Here is a 22,543-nt window from a genome sequence, read left to right on the forward strand (position 1 = left end):
AAACTACAAAGAAACTATAGGCTGAATGCATTCTTCGCTGACGTTTGTCTGACCCTGTAAACAAATGCAGCCACTGGGATTCTCACCAATGACGACTGCGGGAGCAGAATCAAGCCCAACATCTAATCCCAGGGAAGCTGTAGATGAGCGGACCAGCAAACAGCTTTAACTCCAGATCTGCAGATGCTAACGTCAAAAAAAGTACATTCAAAAATCTGTGGAAAGCCAAGAAATGTAAATAGTTCTCAAATACAGACGTATAAACCATACTGCTTTCTCGGCATTCGCTTCAAACCACCTCTTTTATGAAAGTAGAGTATTTGTATAAAGGGACACCTGCAGAAGAAAATTGTATCTAGAAAGAGAAATTTTGTTTAAAGACTGAGTCCAGTAAATTGCTGGGACTCCTCTGTTTCATTCTCAATGAGATTATGGGGACCAAAAATGCTCGAGAGGCGGAACATAAACCAGACTGGCACAACACTGCAACGCAAGCACCGTGAGAACTTCTTAAGGGGCCGACAGCTGGTCTTCGCTGTAGGTACCTTCGTGTGATTTTTAAACCCAGAAAGAATATCCACATCTCCAATATTTGCTTTTTCTTGAATATTTTTTTAATGGATGAATAGAAATGCTAGTTGCTTGAGCTCACTATAAACACTAACCTGCAGTTGAATAGTTTGTCCTTCCTCATCAGTTACAGAGAGTGGATAGTCATGAGCCGTGTTTTAGGGCAGACAAATTGGGCTGTCAGTTCTAATGTGTGAACTGGGCTATCAGGCCACATTTTGGTTAGGAGCAGAGAGGCCTACTTATGAACACCAACAACACTTAGAGATTAGTTTCTATTGTTTCCAAGGAGATTTAACAGGTCCCAGTATCTATTAAACTAAGCAGAGGTTGAATGAAAAAAAGAAAAGGAGAGAAATGGGGAAGGGGGAAAGAAAAGGGAGGGAAGGAGGAAATAAAAGGGAGTGGGAGAAATTGAAGGTGGGAAGAAAAGGAGGAAAGAAACATTTCCAAAAAATGCACTAGAAACCAAACTCCCTCATAATACATTAAAACATAGAAAAGGGTTGATATTCAGAAGAGGCTTGAACAGAAGACGTGCCGTGTTATCTCTTGATGTTATAACACAGGAGCTTTGTTTAATATCCTGCATTAATGAAGGAGCTCCTTAAGCGTAATATTACAATAGAGAGCATAAGAAATATCGCTGAGGTCAACGCCGCTCTATTAACTGTCATCCTGTACAGAAATATTTTCTTTGAATACCATTAATGCTTTCTCCTTCCCTTTGTTCTAATTTCTGAAGGCAGCAGAAACTAAAACTTCCTCCACAATAATTTCTGCTTTCTTCTTGGCAGACTAATGGTATTAGACTTGTGAGAGAAATTTACCTTGGCAATGTCTTATGCACAGGTCTTTTCAAAGGAGATGTTGTTAGGAGGAATCCTATTAAGCAGGCTTTTTCGTTAGCCTCAAAACATAGGTGATAACACATTTTTAGTTATAAAGAGGATTGCTTAGTTTTATTTATTATTTTGACAGAGAATCCATTAGTCTGCTCCTGTGCCTATCATGCATCTCTTAATGTAAGAGCAAACCCAAGCTGCCTATTCTCCTTGCTGTATCAGATTCATTTTCATAGGTTGTCAAAACCAGAAAGGATCAATATGATAATTTAATCCAATCTGCTGCTTAACACAAGCCAAAGATGTTCATATGGTAATCTTTGCATGATAAACTCTGTTAATTTATGCTTTAAAATACACATACCTCTTTAAAGAAATGTATTCTTATATTTGAATTAATGAAGTATCTCAAAGTGTAAAGCAAAAATACTTTAGAACCCCAATTTTAGCATGTTAAGAAAAAGTTTAACTAATGCATAATAATCTTCTGGTTCATTACAGTACTGTGACCATCTAAAACGCTCAAGCATTTTAAAAGCTGTCAGTAATTGCTAACGTACTAGCAACAGTAAAGATTCACAGACATGCAAAGGTATATTGCTGATTTCCCCATAGCATAGATTGCTAAACCTGCCAAACAAACTGCAATCTAACGTAGCTTCACCAGCTTCCACTAATACTATGTAAGGATCTGACCTCCCATTTTTAATAGCTGAACTAATTAAACTGGAATTCTGTCACACTGTCTATTCTAACTGGGTACAAAGGGGCTGATGATAATTTGTAAAGGCCATCCATTCATAAGGAAAATACAAACATACTTACATGAAGCAACCCACATTTTCTGCTATTTCATTATGGTATAATTTACTTTTCAAATAAACTTAAATTTGTTTCCTTATGTATGACCCACTTATGAACTACACTTTCTGAAATAACAAGTAATGTCGATCAGCCACTGCAAACGGCCCATAAAAAATTCTGAAAATATCCAGATATCAGAGATGAGAGATATATGGGACATGCTTTAGTGTCAACAGTCCTGTAAGAAGTATGAACTCACACTGCTCAGAACTGTAAGAGCTAAGACAGGACATAGTATTTCAGATGGGCTAAAAGCTGCGTTAGTGCCACTCAATAGGTTCCCCTCTGAACTGTAATTTTTAACCTTGCTACAATATAGGGACAGATAAAACCAAGGCTATGGCTTTGCCTCCACAGGGAAAACTGAAACATATGGAATAACCTCTTATACAAATGCTGCATCTGAAACAAAAAGTAATTTTATTTTGGAATAATTACTCCAGTGGAATTATTTCATATGGGCAGCTATTCTGAGCAAGATCTGCAGTATAATGAACTTGGAATAATATCTTCTACCACAGACACATACTAGTAAGTAGTCCCACAGACAGTATTAAAAGGCATACAGTACTAATGGAAGACTAAAAGTAGAATTCAACCAGACCAACTAGCAATACAAAAAAAAGTCAGATATCTACCCATGATTTCTCATATCAACTTATGCAGTTTTGCATACAATTTTCCTTTTAGAAAAGGGAAAAAAAAAAAAAATCTACTCCCATTTCGCATTTCGGTTAGCTGTAAAAAAAGGAAAATAGCTAAAACACCCAATCTTGCAAATGAACAGAGATTTAATTCTACCACCTGAAGCAAACTAATCACCAGCTTCCAAAGTGTTTGAAAAGCCAAACTTAAAAGACTAATTATAAAACAACAGAATTGAAAACTAAAGAATGTCTTAAAGTGTTCATTTTTAAAAAGGGCAAATTGTTGTCCCCCGTCCTCTTTTAGCAATTGCAATATTATTTAAAGAAACCACTAGGGATACATTTTAAATGTTTCTCCGTAGACTACGCAAGAATCTTTATATTGTTTCATCTATTCTTGTGAATCTGTGAGAACCCACCAAAATATAAGCACAGTCAAAGAAACTGTATTTCAGGAGAAGAACCAATTGTGATCCTTGAAAATTTGATTCTTCATAATACTGACACACAAAACTGAAAACAGAAAAATGTAAAATTCCTTCTTTGAGTAAAGTGTATTCTGCTGTGCTGCTAATAAGCATTACCTAGGAAAGTAAATGAAAATATGACACCCTCATACTGGTCATTTGCTTGAAAGCTCATCAGCATCTAATGAATGCTTCAGTACGAAGCACAACACGTACTCAAAAACCTCCATACACCTTAGACTTACGTTTTCAAGTAACAGTCCATGGGCTAAACCAAAAGGAAGTGTTTCTCTGGATCAGCCTGTGGTAACTTTTTTGTGTGACTCAACAGGAGATGTAGACAGGAGCCAGGACTTCGCTCCTACTCCAGCTCAGCCCAGTGTGACGTTGCTTCACCCCTCCTTCTCTAGCTTCTGGCCCACGACTTCTAAATTGTTAAGAATCTTGATCTAGGTGTTGCTGGCTATGCCCTGTCAACATCCTTGAGAATAGCGCAGAAATTCCCCCCTCCACCTTGTATTATGTGCGACCAGAAATCCAATTCTCTCCCAGGGTTTGACCCCAAGACACAGCCCCAAAATTCTAACACTAGGTCTCTCACAGCAACACTGAGTGAAGGATGAAAAGCACCATTATCTTCCCACAATAAATGATTTAACATGCAGCTGTCATAAGAGAAGCCACTCTATATATATGTGCTGTAAGTGGTTTTCGGACCTTGCCCTAAAAGCTAAAATAAAACTAAGGATTTTTTTCCAGGCACTGTGATTTCTATCATGAATTTTATATGACAATTCACAAAATGACACTGTAATGAAGTCCTTCCAAAAGTGAAGGGAAGCACAATGTCTGATAATTGATTCACTTAAGATTACATTTAAAAACTGTTTGTTAAGGAAAATTTGTAGAAGAAAACTCCCCACTAACAAGATAAGATTTCTGGAGAAGATGCACACTGGCAGATGTGCAGAAGTTCTTGTAAGGAATATGATGCTCCTCTCAAAGCTGCTTAAACTTGATTTTATTTCAGGTCTGCAACTAAATTTTTTTTTTGTAAATAGATTTAGGCTGTCAATTTCCAGGCATGCTGTGCCATCAGCATGTAGAGACTGCTGTGACAAACGTGGAGGCTGCAGCAGCAAATTTTATTATAAACTGGTAATTAAATTGAACAGGTTTACATTTGAATAGATTTACAGCAGCATGATCTCTGACATACTGCATGGGACTGAAATCCTTGTCTGTATATAAAGAAACATTTAAGATACACTGAGTTAAAATAATTCCTGCTCTAAGTCCATGTTAATCAATAAATTTACACCACTATATATGTGAAAGAATTAAGTGTATCATCTTTCCTCATTCCGTGCATAAAGGATGGGGTCAAATCCAAAGATAAAAACCCATCTCCAGACTTTCCCATAGGTAAAAACAACAACATCTGTCTCCAAAACTACCTTCCAACAAGAACAAAAGAAAAAATACCTCTATTTAAGGACAGTTCTAAAAGCATACTATGAATCAGTACGGTTTCAAAAGTGAAAGTGGCCACTAGGAAAGAAAACAAAATGCCCTCATAGGTTCTTTTAGGTTGTCCTATTAGGTGGTAGGTAAGCAGTATCTGAAAACAAGATAAGCTAACTCTCCTTAAGTGAAAAGACTCAGTAATTAAAAATAAGTAGAAATCTTACTGTGTTTTGACAGAAAAACTCACACAATAAGAGTGGCAGAACTATGACATGCCCAGGAGCGGGGCTAACGAAGGAACCTTCTTTTCAAAGGAATTAGTTACTTTGTCACTGTAGAACTTTCAGAAGAAGGTACGTACTTTTAGGGTGGACAATTTATGAAATTCTGACTAAGAAAACTTGTGGGATTGACTTGCACCCATAGACAATGACTATTCATGCAAAAAATCTGATTCACAACGTGCATCTGAATTGTCTAACTAAATTATCTGTAACCAAAATCGTGTGCGGAAACATAGTAAATCTGCACGCCATTTTGGTAACTGAGATAATTACTCATTTGTAGAAGACTCAATTTCCTCACGCAGTCCCAGAAGCTGCACACAGACTAGATTTTTAATTGTGTATGTTGATGGATGTGCAATGGTGCCCCAAAATGTAAAGAAAAGGTATAAACCAATTCACCTGTATGCAGTCTTGGAGGCAATGTTCCATTTCCAAACAAGCTGCTCAATATATCTGCATAGTAGATTACTAGTGATATTGGGTCTTAACTCACTAAAAAATATGTGAAGAAGCACAGTCTCTTTCAAAAGGTGCCATACTCAGACATTCCTTTCTTTCTACAGTTTATCTAAGCATCACAATTTAACTGTTAAATAACTGCTTCTAGTGGTCAGTTATATGAGAATTTTGGCAAGGAAGGAACCATCCCATCACTGCTGGAAGAGAGGGTCAAATCCTGCCGTTCTTACTGAGGTAAAATCCCCATTGAATCTGACAGGAGTTTTGCTCAAGTAAGACTAAGGACAGCAGGATTTGGCTCACAGGATCATAGCATCTGCCAAAGCAGTTGCACAGAACAAGGTTTATTCTTAGTAAGTATAATCCAATAAGAATATGTCTGTAGGTGCGTGATAGGCCTAATTTGTCCATCATCTCTCCACTGGTCTATGTTGTTCTTGGATTTTACCCTGATAGCTGTATGCTTAAACCTGTTTCAAATTACCATCAAACGATTTGCAAAAATTAGCCATCTACTAAAGCTGACTTTCTAAGCACTGACAGAGCAAAATTGTATGGGACTACCTTAAAGTGGTTGCTTAACACAAAATACTCTCCACTGGAGACAAGATTTACAAAACATTACACCAATTTTATTTTAAAAGGTTATCTAGCTCAGAAGTCCCTGACATCATCTGTTATTCTTTCTTGGTCCTAACTACAATAATACTGCATACAATAATGTATACAATACATGCACATAAAAGTATATTTTTGCATATAGATTAACAGCAAAAGAAGTGTGTGGCAGGCAACCAAGATTTAAGGAATTGTCTCTGTCGGTAACATTGATGAATCAGGCTCCAGGTTAGATAGTACTGTTTCTTGGAAACATTTTCTTATATTTACCTGTTATTTAATATCTTCAAAATATAACTGATGAATTAAAACACTCAGCGTATACTTACAGTGAGGGGCAGGGGTTCTCACATACTTAAAAAAAAGGGGTGGATTCTCCTCTTCTGTATGCCATTATTTGCTCCAGTGTAGTTACAGTAACTTCAGTAGATATACTCAAGATTTATACTTGTTTAATTGAGAAGTAACCCTTTTGTTTGTCCTGATGAAATGAAGACTGAATAAAAACAGGGAAAAGAAGGCAGAGTGTGTACTTCTGCCAGAACTGGGACAGACTAGAGGTGGATAAGGAATGGAGGAAAGAAACCCTTGAGAATTCATGATGTTAAAGCGTTAAGGAAAATGAGAGGATATATTCTGATGATTACTCTATTAGTTACCTACTGAAGGAAACTGAATGCTGGGGTACATTTTGCTGTAGTCCATAGAAGATGAACTTTATATAGATACACCTTGATTCCTCATCTTAGAAACAGACTGTCAGGAAGAACAAGTATACATGAAAATTGCCTTTACAATAACTGATCAGAACACTCACCGATCTCTCTTCTTTCCTGATTGCCCTACAATTGTTGCATGCATCTAGAGAGAGATACATATTGACTTGATCAGTCTTACCTTCCTTCAGCATGCCAACTTTTAGACACTTCATGAAGCGGCAGGCTTGGCAGGACTTGCGTCTGCGCTTTGTGATTTCACATTCATTCGTTGCTGGACAGCTGTATTCTATGTTACCTGTAATAGAAAGTACAGGAAAAGAGATGTACTCAGAATCACTGACTAACCAACCAATGGATAAACGAAGTACTCATACAATTGCTGTTGTGTTAAATTTTGGAGTATATCAAGAGTAGACAATGATATAGAAACGAAACACCTTTCAAGTAAAAATAAAATGCTGAGTGAAAGGATAAAATTTTTTACTTTTTTTAAAAAATCTAGACAGCTATATGAAAAAAAATAATATACAAAACCACAACTAAAGTGAGTCTGTGTCTGGCTCCATGCATGGTCCCTAGCAAAATCTTTCATCTAGATTATTCAGCTGGTAGGAGGAAGAAATTTTGTCATTGATTGTCTGTACCAAACCACATGCTTAGGCTCCCAACCTCAGCACTCTCCGTTTCCTTTGTTCACCAATTTCATCAGACTTTCTTTGGACAGAATGTGAAAAGGAGATTGTCATGCTTTATTGCACAATCAACTGTAACAGCTATTACAGAGCTTCACCCTTCTCCTTCCACAACAGCAGGCACCGTGCATCAGGAGGGGCTCACTCGCATTGCTACCACCACATCTAGCACATTTTACAGCTGCCAGGTCAGATCGCCCAGCCAGGACATCTCCCCTTCCTTCTATACTTTAGATGGAGTTCTTGTACTGAGAAGCATCAGAAATAGAATCATTCCTAGCAAGCTGTCGGAATGACAAAAACTGGGGGAGATGCTTGCCTCTGCCTCTCCCAACTCTCCTTAAGGCCTAGAACAAGCTAGATCCTCAAATGCAGGCCCTCCTGGGCAAAGCAGTGTCTCCATTTTTCTTTTTGTTACTGCTTAGTACGTATTATTTCTCCTCAAAAATAAGAAAAAAAAAAAGCCTGAAAATTAATAGGTAAAATACATATGAGTAATTTTCTTTACATTTTTTAAATCGCCTCTTTGGGAATCCAAAGTCCAAATGGGAGAATGTCTGTTCTCCTTTGCCCTAGTACCACTGCACTTTTCATAAAACAGCTTAGCTCAGCTTATTCATCTGCCCAGCCATGCATCCTATTGCCCATGACTACATTCAGTATGACAGACTTTGCAGCAGTCAGAAGTTTCACCAGGAAACTGACTTTTAAATAAAGTATCTTCCCCATCAGCCTGTCACATCTTGCTTTAAAGGTATTTCTTTACTTTCTAACCCTTTCCCCCTGTGATTAAGTGCATTAGTATCTTAATGAAAATGCATTCTGTTTATTGCCCACTTGGGAAGCAAGAGGTCATCACACCAAATGCATAAATTGTCATCAGAGACAGTCTGAGCATAATTGCAATTTTGCTGCTCCATGTTTGCTGCACTCAGGGTCCGTCAAAGTCCCCTGAAACATGCGCAGGTTCTAATAATTAGCATAGAGTCTGCCTGGGACCACAGCATTGATGAAATATTTCAGAGTTAATCACACTTTGTAAACACTGATTTATATTGACTACCTTTCTCCAGACTGATGTCTCCTCATTAAATATCACATTAGTGGATTGCAGGATTGCACAAAGACTCAAATGCTCAGCAACTGCTAATTCAACAGGAAGTAATACTTAAACCACTTACATCTATTGAAAATTGGTTAAGTATTTATGATAAAGGAGGTCTGCATGGTGCAATGTATATTCTGCCAATACAACCAGCATAATTTGCACAACCTTTTCAGGCTTTTGCAGGCTTTATTCCCTCCAAACATTGCTGCATGATAGACTTAGCAATTCTGGCGAGTAAAACAGATCTTGGTATGTCTGAATGCTAATGGTTCTTGTTGACAAAACTCAAACTTCAGTTTAGTCCTGTTCCCCTTCCTTAGCTCCTGAGAAGAAAGCTATTTAAGAAACTGAAGGATACGGTGGGTAGGAAATTCAGCACAGTTCCTGCAAAGCTTCTTTCCGATACGCATTAAAGAAGTCAGGAAATAACGCTTCTGGAGGGATGTGTAGGAAAGGATGGTAAGGGCAAACTTAAAATAAGATTCACATTATCCTCTCACACTCTAACGAGGCATTCTTAGTGAGGCACAACACTACACAGAGACCTTCAAAGCCTCTCACAAATTGTATCTAATTAACTTCATCGTATTATAGTAATAAATGTATTACCATCCCTATTTAAAAAAAAGAAACGGAATCAGAAGTGCTTTGCACAAGATCAAAGATATCTTTTCACAAGGTCAGAAACGATCTTGATCAAAAACAAGATCAAGATTACAACACAGAACTTCAAGCTGCAAAGCTACATACCAAGGCAAGTGGAGCACTCGCACTATAGACAGAGCCCTTGTGCAAAAACACAGATGACAAAGGTACAGATGTCGACATCAAAAAGTAGTATTCAAAACCAGAAAAACGTAAGCAAGATTGCTTATTTCCCTAAGTAGACACTTCTAATCCATACCCTGACATTTCAGTTTTGTGCAAAACTCTCTGAAACATGGCAAGGGTCTGTAGCATGCAGTACATTATGCACAGACAATGTAACTTATTTTTCCAGCAAATGCTTGCCACCTAAAGAACTCTAAAACGAGCTATTATGCTAGTCACTTAGATTCCAGTACTTTAGCTTAGAGGGGGAATCGTCAGTTATCATTTTTAGGCTACTTTGCTTTAAGGAATTATATTTTACAGCAGATGTTCAATCTTAATTTTTGATGTCAGAAAATAAACTTGGAAGATCTTGGAAAGAATTCCTCCAATGAACTCAACAGAGTTACAGTAACTGGATTTATTGCTGCAGCAAAGATCCACATCTTATCAATGGCCATAGCTGGTTCCCCTAAAGTGTTTCCGCATTTTAGAATATGGCTAGACTGTGGTAAGAGTTCACGGAAACTAACATTTTGTCACCACTTCACATATGAATGCAGTATTTTATCAAATATCCCCATGGATAGACTTAATTTCTCTCAGTGAGCTTTCCTTAAAAAAAACCCTCATGGAATTTTGCAATGGATACGTACCTGGATATGTATCACAGTCAAAATGTGTTTTACCTAGCACTCAAAGTATTAGTGGACATATTTTTGCTAAAAACCGAAATTTGCTGCACATTGCAGGTCATCAGAGCTCTCATAACTTCTTATTTACTTCTATACACTAAAAGTAAAGAAACAGAAATTATTTTAAGAAGTGTTTGGGAACCTGTACAATTTCGTATGTCCACTACATCCATTCAGGATGCTCAGATCTGCATTTTATTTCAATGAGGAAGATTCAGAAGGAAGCTCTACCATTGACTTGTCTACTGCATGATGCTAGAGGCTGAAACTGAGCAGCTAGTAAGAGCGTAAGTTGAGTTTGCCCAGTCCTGTCAACAGTTGGAGAGGTAGCTGTGTTATACACTGAACAAAATCAACATGGCAGCTCTGAGTCTTTAAACTGGGCTGACAAGAATGATCGAGCAATTTATAATATCTCCTGGCCGGTTTTCAGAAAGGACTGGGCTCTGATTACTTATTTTGGAGTCTTTTGTACAATTAGTTTGCAGGCAATATAATTTTCTCACTTACTCCTTAATAGAATCGTGCAGCTAGCTGGCTGATAGAATAACAGCATATATGTAAAACTCCTGCCTGAAGTGCCAGGGGATAATTTGTATATTCCTTTCAGTAGCGTAATGGACTTTTACAGTTTGGCAGTTAAAGGGCTGAGTAATGTAAATTACTATGACGTTTGAAAATAAAAATATATGTCAAATCTTTACTCCCCAAACACATTGCCCTGTGCTATAATAATGCAATGGGATTCATGCCAGCTTGAGTCCCTTTTCTCTCTTCATGCACTGAGGAATGTTTATTTCAAAACAGTTCCTTTTTTCTACTAATTTGTTAAATTTTATCATCTCAGCCGAAAGAGGAGAAAATACTTCTAACACACTGTGCCTATCAAGAGCAACTGGCTCACTAAAAATACGATGCCATTTGACTTGAGATAGCAGGTGAACTGCTGAAACTTACGCTGTATAACCAGCCTCTCTGGTTTTAGATGCTTCAGACTGTCAGATCTTTACACACGGCTCAAGGATAAGTGGGCCAAGATACCATTTTTGTCATCTCACAGATGAGGTTTGCAGGTTACCTGAATGAGATGTGGAGTCATAGTACAATTGTAATGGTACAAGGACTTACTGGATGGCTTTACAAGCCAGGCAATCGACTGCACTTAGCCAAGGTTCTTGAGACTATTTTGGCCATTTTTCGCATGGAAGTGACAGCAACACTCAAGGTAACAGGAGGAGTGAGAACCACGACAAAGAGGAGGCCACTTAAAGCACTGGGCCTTATGCCTTGGCATCTTATCCCAAATGAAGTTATTGTCATCAACAGTTACAACTTTAGAACCTCGCAGATACCAAGAGTGCAAAGCTGGCTCTAGAAACTGGCTCCAGGCTGTGGGACAGGCTGAAACAAGGGTCTGTCTTCCAGAAATACTGACAAGAATAGAAGCTGCAGACAGCAATTCTTAGTAGAAGCTTTATTTCCCTTTTCACACTGCAACATTCGATATTATAACACTAAAGATGTAAAAGCATGTAAAAGCTATGAGCTATTGGAATATGCTCAGAAAAATCTTTGGACAAGTAAAAGACATGAGGAAAGACTGTGTACAGGGTGAAAATGTGTTTGGAAAGAGTAGCCATGAGTCACCTACAAAAGCAGGAAGAGTGCTGAAGATACCACTATTGAAACTTTTACTGTGTGGGAATGGAGGTCCAGAAGAAAAAAAGAAAAAAAGACAAAAGAAAAGCAAAAAGAAAACCAATAGAGGGGAATTAATTATTCCTTCAAGGTAATAATTTTGTGCTATAATCAGCTCATGAAACTGTATTTCAGTATCTCTTTATTTATATTCAATATTGCCCCATTTTTGTCCCAAACTTTTTCTTTGAGCTTCTGTAACTCAGTATCTTTTTTCAAAAACTTGTATTTAAAAAGCAAGTGCTCTCATTATTCTTAACAGAGGCTACCACATCACTGGATTTAAGTCTTTCTGCAGTAAGGTTTACCCCAGGTACCACCTTCATAATCTGTTTTCCTGGGTCACAGACCCAAAGGAATACACCTGCTTGTCTGTGGACTGGCATACATGAAAACTTTGGAATATGAAAGGTAGCCAGGATTACAGCTGTAGGTCTTCTGGGAATTAATAAAAGACAAGTCTTAGGAAGAGAGACAGGAGAATCTAAGCCAACACAGAGAGTGAATTATGGTGTTAGGTCACACCTTGATATGTAATCCAATCAGAAAAGAATAGTTGCTAAGAAACTGAGAAGTAGGTGCTGTTGGAAATAAAGAGTGACAGGTTAACTTAGGAAAAGAAGGATAGAGAGAAAGTCCCAGATGGACTTAAAAATGTATTTGATGTTTATAGGTCTTAGCAAAGCTGAACTGAGGAAAGTAAAAATATTTTTCTCAGGTTAAAGTTTCAGTTCTCGCAGACTCTGTTCCCTACTTTGCAGTCAAAACTCAACTGAATTTAAGTATGAGTAAATATTTTCACAAATAAAAGTACTCTTATCAATAAAGTTTCAGAAATGGGGTCAGGTTGGAACGAGGTTGGATTTCAACCTAACCGAATCCAGTTTTGGCTGACAAATCCCTAGATGGATTCACCTGATAATGTAGATAGCTCTATGAATTCCAAACCTATGAATTCTGCTACATGTCATCTCAAGCTGATTAAGCCTAAAGTTGACTGTATTCACAATTTTTCACCCAGGTGACTTCAGAAACAATATTGCATACACAGAGTTACAGAACATTTAAAAATTTGGTTCTTAAATGTCTCAAATATTTTTTTTAAGATGACAGGGCCATGTCTGAAGGATTATGCTTACATTGCTGTTGCTTGTGTTGCCTTTTCTGTTACAGTAAGAAACTCAGGAGAAGCAGCTAGCTTTTTTAAAGAAATCTACAGTGTAAGATAGTATTTGACAGAGGGACACATCCAGCTTAAAAGTACATTTTAAATGAAATCACTATGTTGAGTTGCTTAAAAGAAGCCAGTGTATTATGTTACTGAACTATAATATACTTAGAACGTCTAAAATGTATTTTTTATTTCTTTTTCTTTTATTCCTAGACAGCAATATGAATGCAGATTTAAAACAAAAATGCAAAGGTGATGCGGGTTGGTCTGACTGCATGACATCTTTGCATCAGCCTCTAACTTTAGGTAGATGAGTTTCCAGCATCATAAAACCCACCATAATTTTCAATATGAGGCTGATATTAGGGGGTGTTGAATGACACCTGTAAGGGCCCAACTACCTCTGATGCCCACTGGAGCCAACTTCTTCATCTTCAACAGAAATGAAGGACATTTAGGTCATCTTAAGAGAGAATCAACACTTTGAAGACACAAACAGAACTGATCCCTTGCCGCCTGGGAGTCACTGAAAAGTTACCCAAGTCAGAAAGACTGAACCATCTACATTTTGTCCCTACCGGTATTTTGTCTAGGTCGATTTTGATACGTCCTACCCAGGTAGTGTGGAAAATTGTCATTGTTTGTTTATAAACACACAGAACATCTCAGTCTGTAAAGCTGCAAACCAAATGACTTTCACAGCAGTAAAAAAAAAAAAAAAAAATCATTCAAAAGTTATAGAAACATTAAAATAAATCACTTGCTAGCCGGGACTTCACATGTCTCTAGTTTCAAACTAGACAGAGCGTCATAAGCGGGCTGCAAGCTTTCAGAGATGTTTATAACAAACCGAGATCCAAACCTAATTATAATGGCATTGATACATACCACTGTACCGGAACTATGTGTAAACCGCATCTCTTTCCAAGTGTTTCTGATGGGTTCGAAATAGCCATGTACAAATCAGGATGCTCATTCTTATTCCCTAATAATCTAAATGCAGCGTATAACTTACAAGGCTGTAAGGAAAGCAGAGACAGTAGAAAGGATAGAACCATCTGTATACTTTTAAACTTCTCTCTGGTTCTCAGATTTCAGCGTGTTTATATTTTATTGTCTCATCTTGTTTGGCTGCCATAGTTACACAATGACATTGTGACAGGATTAAAAGACATGTTGGAAGGAATTAAAAATACTTGCTCACTAGTTTGGTTGGCCCATAGGCACAGAGAAATCAGGGGAAAAGGGAAGATATCTATCATTGCTTGCTTAAAATATTCTTTGAAAGAAATGCTGATGCACAGACTTTCACTTATATAAGGAAGGTGAATGATTTAATCAGGTAATGATGGATTCAGGTGACATTTAGTGTTAGGTTCACTGGAGGGCTGCCATCTTTGCACCAGAGCCAAGGTCCAGAGACTATTGCACCAGAATGCAAGTCTCCACCCTATCTTTCTATAAAAAAACTATCATCTTAGCTACCAGTAAAGATGCTGAAAAGCCATAAAATCTTACTTAATTTGCTTTCATTTCCACCACAAAAATGATGTGCAGTATTACAGGCATCAGCTTTGAGAGATGCAAATTACCCTTTGGAAGGGACTTCAGTCATGTGCAACTTCGAATCAAACTATGTTGACCATTTTAAATGCCACCTTATCTGAATTTACATAGCTAGTTCTAACTTTCCTGATTAAAACTTCCTGATTAAAAAAAAAATTATATATATTTACTGTAAAGTGTTTGTACATTTACAGATCAAATTGGCTCAGTAATGGGTAAACATTCTATAAAGAGGGCTGAAAAACCTGAACACTAAAGGGATTAAAAACAACTATGAGTAACCAAAAAGGTGAACAAAGTACAAAGCAGCTTAATCTAGCTCCTAGTCTGGGCAGGCTTTGAAGACCATAGGAACTACACTACTGCAGAACAGCAGAGCTGTTGGGTGATCAGCATAAAATGAGATAGCAGACTTGGTCTCGTTCACGTAATGATCAAAACGACAAAAGTATTCCCAGGATGGAATATTTCTTGTGTTAGGAGACTCTCAGGGATAAAGCTCTTAAATGAGACAGTGAGGATATGACTGCAGGGCTTCTTACTACCTATTGCTTTACTCACCCTGCGTAGAAACAGAAGATTGCTATCTCAATACTGTTCATCTAACAGTTTTTCCTTAAAAAATAAACACAAAAACACAAAGCCCTAGAACTACAAGGGCTATGGAATGCAAAATATTTTAGCTGTTGTGGGGAAAACTCAAACACTGTCCAAGCAAATAATAAACAAGCTGACACTTTTGCAACAAGCCTTACCAGGAAGGCAACCTATCAATACCTAGCCTTTCACACTGCCTTTTCCTGCCAGTTTAAAGAGTCCAAAGACGACAGTCCTGAAGATTTGAAAGGAGGGAGGAAAAAAGTTGTCTACATGCAGGCCATTATTTGAGAGAGATGAAGGCTAAAATAAAGCAAAGTAGTAAACTGTCTTTGAATCTCTAAGTCCTATTATCCTCTACTGAAAGCAAGAATACCATTTCAATCCACTTGCAGAAACGTTTAAGTTACAGGCACTGAGTAATTACATATTATTAATGCAAAATGTGTACTTACTACTCTTTATGATAACTGAGCAAATAAAAATGATGAGATATGTATTTACACTAAATATTCACTACAAAATATCTAGTAAGTACAAGACCTCTGTGCTGAACACAAGACTTTGCACCCAGCTGACAAATGAAAAAAATCTTTTTTTCTCTCTTTCTTTTAATGAAAGCTTAGAGTTTTCAAGATAATACAGTGCACAGCAAAAACTGTGGAGAGACCCTAAAAATCAATGGACCTGTAACTATTTTTAGACGTTGCTATTTTCTACTATCCCTGATGTTAAGCCAATTTTGGGGAGATTTGGCTGTGTGTGTGTTTCTGTGAGACATTTGCAATCAGCCACCACGTAAATTATCCCAGGAGCAAACTGAGAGCTGCAGCTGAGCGAGTACTAGGCTGAGCAGAGAGAACATCCAGTTCTTCCATCCCTTATATGTCACAAAAGGGGGCAGAACGTCATTAGATTCTACTATGACCTAAGATGACACTGATTTTGTATATTAAGCTGATTTTTTGGTGGATTTTGTTTTGCTTTTTTAGCCAGGTAAGTTCTTGTTTCTAATTTTTTCTAATATTATTGATTTTTATCATAATCTATGCATTCTTTACCACAGCCCCAAACGTATTTCTGAGCTATGTTAAAAATATATATTCAAAAAAGACAAAGTTAGTCCTTCTTATAATTCAAGACATGGTTTATTTCATTTCTTTACTTTTAAGAAAATTAGCAGGAATTCTAAGAGGCAGGCAGAAGAGAAGAAATCTGTCAGCCAGGAATGGACATTTTTTAGATTAAATTGCTGTCATCTGAAAGGGAATGATAATCCCCATCACCCTTAAAAACAGGTGTATAATCTACATTAGCGTGAAATTTGCCTCACGTTAAGGGGCTACTAGGTATCCCGTGACGCACTCACTTCTGTCTTGTGTAAGATGCTGGTGGTGTACAGCTACTGTGCTGCCGCTCTGAACAGCTGCCTGTGGCTTTCCCCTACTGGGATTTCAAAAGACTCCTTTGAAATGGAAAGAATGGAAAGACTCCCATTGACTTAGTGGAAAGGGCATTAGGCCTGACGTGAACACAAGATGTGCTTCATAATCTAACTTTGTCAGCTCAGCCTTGCTCTCACTGAAGTCACGGCAGTTTTGCCCATGACTTCTACAGGAGCAGTAGCACTTAGGTTCTACAAGTCTGAGCTAATTTAGTAACTTGTGAATGATAAACAAGAAAGGTTTGGGAAGTCAAACACTCTTTTTCACTGAATCTGTAATTGAGTACCCATCACAATTAAATTATTAGCATTTAAAATAAGGAATTGAGCCAAGACATGTTATCCTTACATTTGCACAGTTACAATATTTGACTCTTCAGGTAGTCTGGTTTGCTATTCTGTATTTACACATTCCTTGGTTTTTTTCTGTTCTCCCATTTTCTTATTTGCCATTATGCAGTAATCAACTTGTTTTTAAAACAAGCAGAGAAAGAATGTGATATGAACAAGGAAGTGAGTACCGGGAAGTGTACTGGGAACAGCCTCTAGGAACACTGGGACTAAAATTCTATTACTGAGAGCAAAAAATAACTCGGGAGTTATTCTTCATGCAAGCTTAGAGGTAGAATTTACCCATTCAAAACATGAGCAGTACCTTTTCCTTTATACTTCTTGTCACCTACCACAATCCATGGTTTGATTCACCAAAGTAAGTAGCTTCCATTATTTTGGATGGTGTCTGAAAACTCTTAGTAGTTTTGTCAGTGTAGTCAGCACCATTACTGAAGATGCTGCCATGACATTATGATGGTAACATACTTCCTATTCTTAGTTTCTGTATTATTGCTTTTCCATTCGATGCTTGGTTTTGCCTTACTGCATTTTTTTTTTTTTGTCTTCGCAGCACTGTCACCTGCTGATGCAGCTAGTGCTCTAACCATACTGAGACTTTTTGCACAGCTGCCAGTTCTAACTTGAGCTGTGTGGCCAACTCCAGGTTGCTAATCTGGAGAATGACGTCCCTGTCTTGTGCTTCCACGCCCAGAAACTTGCTGTGGTGTGGTGTAAAATTGCAGGCTACCTATTACTGCCAGAAGTCAACGCTTTAATCGGTTAATGTTTCCGTGGCATTTTTTCGTGCTCAAAATACAACTAAAATAATCACGCATCAGTTCAGTTCTGTAGGACAGCTATTATGTGGCAATTAAATACCATTTACAAAACCAGGGTTGCTAGCTGAAGTTGGTGCTTGAAGTTTAGCAACCACGAAACACAAATTGCTTCAGTGGAAACATTTTTTCGAACTTTTCTGAAAATGTTCTTGAAGGTCAAGTGAAATCACCTACCTGTTTTTTTACTTTTTCCAAAACAAAGCCTTGAAATGAGCATACTGTTTCTGTGTATGCACCCATCTTATACACGAACCTAGGCCACTCGGAATCTTCACAGGTATGTTTGTTTACTGGTTGCAAACATTGTAACACTCAGTTTCCTTAGAAACAACTGAAGTCTGATGTTTCTTTTTAGAGGCTATATGGGCACTTCATGCCAGTAGAAGGCCCAAATCTCCCACGAGTAAGATGGATGACAGGAGAATAAAATGGCCGTTGCCTTAGTAATGGATAAATTAAAATAACATTCATTATGTTTCTTTATTAATTTTACAATATGGAAGTATATATTTAAGACATCTTGACCAAATGTTTCAAATTTTGGGTTATGTGAAATTACGAACTGAAACTAACTTTATGCTCCTTATCATAATTCATTTTTAAGAAGAAAAGTATACCACCAGATTGCATTGTCTTTCCTGTGAATTCCAGGTGCTCAAAATCTATGAAAATCAAGCAGGTTTTATTGAGGAGCTTAAATTTGGACTTAGCAACCTAATTTTAGTCTCTGAAGTTTGAATTTAATTTAATGTGACACTATATTCCTGCACAGGCCAACCTTGGCCTCATGTTCTTTAAATAAAGCACCTTCAATTTTACTTGAAAGGATGATATCTAAATCAAAGTAGAAGGTTATTTTGCCTCCATTGGTTCTGAAGCTAGAACAAGCGGTCATGCAAATTATCCCATTTGTACTAATTTATGCCAAAATATGTGGCGTATTTGTAACAGGTATCAAGAGCGGATTAGTACAAAGTACTGGGCAGAGACCAAATGCTGCCAACCTGTGATCTTACAGATATTTGTTGAACCTGTTTAAGGCCACTGTATATCGTATGGGCGAAAGATCAGTTATTAATACACCGATATGCACAAAGCACTACACCATTGCAATTTGTTCTGATTTTAAATGCACTTTAACAAAAATAAACTGGACTTCTGTAAGAATTGCAGTACGGTAGTGGCGTAACTAGGAGCAAAACCCAGCTCAATCCCTGTGTGCCAGCCACAAGGTGCATTCAAGAGGCATCCATGACAACCTTCAGAACATAAACAGTTTTCTTCACAACAATCATTGATGGGAATCCACGAGAAACTCATACAAAACACAAATCTGAATGTGCACCAGATGGCTCCAGTGTTTTTCTGTTTTTCATAACCAGAATAAATGTGGCAGTGGGCTTAACGTGACTGACAGAACTCCCAAAGAAGCCCAAAGGGACTTTTTCACGAGTAACATCTGTAGGACCAAAAACACTATGAAGAATGAAAAGGTACAGTCTGAAGCCCTAACAGGATTTAGCCAGGGATTGCACTATTTGACTTTGAGCAAAAGAAAGAAAAGAAGTTTAAAGAATAACCAACCTTGAATTGTCCTCTTGAAGAAAGCCTTGCAGGCCTCGCAGGAAGCCACTCCATAGTGGTACCCTGATGCAATGTCACCACACACCAAACACAGTCTTTTGGGCATCGAGTTCAGCATATATTCACACTTGGTCTGTGAATCTTCAGCAATGGTACTGGAGCAGTCGTCATACCGTTTCCTGACTGGCCCGTTGCCCCCAAGCCCTGTGGCCGAAGGGTAGAGGGGAGGTGAGTCCAGCCCGTTCTGATGTCCATTCATGGTGGAACTGTAGCTCCCGCTGGCGTCTGAGGAGCCACCAGGGCTGTGGTGGTTGATGCTGTCCGTCAGAGAGGCAGGGCTCGACGGTTCCGTCTTGATGTACGACGAACAGCTAGAATCAATGTGTCGATCTTTGCTTGACATTCTGCAGAGAAGCCTGTAGTGGGGAGAGAGAGAAAGAAGAATCTGTGTATTAAAGACAGTGCTCTTTAAGGCTGCTCTGGAAGGGTTAGGGACTGCACATCATTCATTCATTAGTCAATATCTCTTGTTCTACATGAAGGTAATCAGCATAAGGGCATGACAGAGCTTTGTCAAAGCTCCAGACAGGCAGTAAACAAAAACTTTAAAGAGACCAAATCCGTCTGTTGTCCCCTCCACCTGCCCTCTAGGCTACGTGTCAACTTCACATCAACTCTAAATTCTGAACTTGTCATCTACCGACTCAAAAAATTTAAAAAATCCTATTAGATGACTTGGCTATTAAATGCCTTCCTTTTTCCATTGGTACTTTCTGTAAATTCCATCATTACCAGGAACAAATATTTCCAAGTTTGATCACAGAAATGTTCCGCTCTGTAATTAATATTTGTCAAGACACTTGACTAAAACACGTATCCATCATCTACTGATCTGATCCCAGAATCGAAGAGCAAGTCTCCCAGAGTCTTTTTTTTTTTATTAATATTGCTTTATTATACATACAGCTATTTAGCAACGGAGTAGCACATCAACTGGGAACTCTAACAAATAATTAAGGCTGGACTCCATTTTCACAAAATCTAAGTGAAACGATTCATCAGCTCTGGCTGCAATTACTTTCTAGCCATTATCCTCAGACTAACCAGTAATAACTATGCCACTATCCCATATATCTGCAGCTCTGTAGGATCTGACATTTTACGTGTTCCATTCCTGGATTAAAAAAAAAAAAAATATATATATATTTTAGAGGAAATCTTAGATAGAAGTTTTGTCTTTCAGAAGGTGAGATTCTGTCTTCTCATTTCTTACATTTTCAGAATTAAGCATCTGAAATAAACCCATATAACATTTGATCTGACAAATTATCTCTTTTGACAGGGAAAAAAAATCTTCTTTGTCTATTCCATCCTCAAGTTTTTTATTATTTTGAAACATATTTTATTAGGGAGAACAAGAGACAAAAATAATAATTAGAAAACTCTGAATCAGTTACTATCTTCATTTTCTACAGCTGTGATTATGAGACCCCAGTAGTAAACGGCCTACCCAGCATTTTCCTGACAGTACTCTCAGAAGCTGCCAAAGTACAGATGACAGTTACGAGCATTTCGCTACAAATATTTTCAGCAGAAAAGCAACTACCCTATAAGGCCACCCACCTGGAGCTATAGATTCATGTTTTCAGAGCAAATGCATGAGTCCAGATAATTTGACTGACTTAACTTTCTAAAGTAATTTTTGAGATCTTGTCTTCACTTTTTCACATTTAAAAAAAAAAAAAATTCTACTTCAATATCTGGAATCAAATTCACCAATGGAAAACAGACATAAATTCAGAGAGTTGGCCTCCTTTCCAATGAGGGTAACCAAGATCAAAGCCTGACCTTTCATTAAAGGTATCTGCTTAGGATGAGATTTACCCTAAAATCTGTGCCCAAGGATCTTATTTAGGACGTCTCAATTGTTGTGATTTTTACTGAAAAATTCTGTTGAAAACAAACAATACATGAATTTGGAAAACAGCCAGATCGATGTGCAGAAAAACTTAGAACCGGTACTTATTTGGGGAGGTGGAAGGAGCAAGCTATCTGGTGTCAGCAAATAAACCAAGGAAATGGGAAGGTTAAAGCCGTGAAAATATCTTATTACATTGGACCACCTGCTTGTGTTGTCCTTTCCTCAAGAACTGGAGGGGGGGAAATCCCCTTGCCAGCCCACAGTAGCGTGTGCCTTTTCTTCTGCATCTGCTGCCTTGTAGCCGTCACTGTTAATGAGTGCTGTAATTAATAGATAGCTCTCTCTTGTCTCTCTACTTGCACTCTGGGCTAAGCACTTTTCTCAAGTCAACGTTTGAAAGAAAGTGGGTCGGCACTGACTTACAGCAGCTCTGCGAATTCCTTTTAATTTAGAGCACTTACACCACCACTCCACTTATTACCTTATAATTACTGGACCGCTCTCACATACATTATGATCTTAGAGTAGAGTTAGAAGTTATTAGGGTACTAAAACATGGTGTCTCTCTGTCTCTCTCTCCCTTTCTCTGACACTGTATTTTATACAGCTACGATTAAAAATATCAATTAACTTTCACATTCTACCAACTTATTTTTTACGTTATTTTTCTATACACTAACACTAAGGTCCTTTTATTGACTAAAGAGGTACTCGGTCTTCTTTTCATCTCCCTGCTGCTCAGACTCCACATATAAAGTCTCCAAATACAGCAACAGGAGTCACTGCCTACAGTCTGTCATAACCAGCTTGATGGCATGTTCTTGTCTAAGACTCCTGCTGTTGATTTTATTTTTTTTTTCTAATTTGTGCAATAATGAGCTCAAATGTCACCCTTCCATTCCCAGAAAAACCATTTGCAACTAATTAGTTGTCCAAATGCATGTTGTCTTAGCCAGTGCAAAAGCAGATATCTCCCACTCTAAGCAGTCCGAACCAAAATATAATCTCAGTTCTGCAAGCATTATAATTTGATCACCAGCGCCACTTAGGCTAAAGTCAGTCTGCCGATGCTTCTGGAGTAGCAGTTTCTGGTACTAACCAAGACAGAGCTGCTTTTGGCTACAGCTTAAACAGTACAGACT

The 22,543-nt window shown here is 37.9% G+C and overlaps 1 protein-coding gene across 26 annotated transcripts in view; it reads right to left on the reverse strand.

Annotated features, from left to right (window-relative positions):
• The window catches only part of ESRRG (estrogen related receptor gamma), a 407,282-nt gene that overhangs the window by 108,904 nt on the left and 275,835 nt on the right, over positions 1-22,543 (reverse strand). For all 26 annotated transcript variants that reach the window (XM_054818985.1, XM_054818988.1, XM_054818992.1 and 23 more), the window contains 2 exons: positions 19,481-19,896; positions 7,122-7,238 (listed from right to left, as the gene is read on the reverse strand). In XM_054818985.1, coding sequence (XP_054674960.1) covers positions 7,122-7,238; positions 19,481-19,896 — 533 coding nt within the window. The remainder of the gene's footprint in view (positions 1-7,121; positions 7,239-19,480; positions 19,897-22,543) is intronic.

This window comes from Grus americana, chromosome 3, assembly GCF_028858705.1.
Source record: "Grus americana isolate bGruAme1 chromosome 3, bGruAme1.mat, whole genome shotgun sequence".
NCBI classification, from domain to species: Eukaryota; Metazoa; Chordata; class Aves; order Gruiformes; family Gruidae; genus Grus; species Grus americana.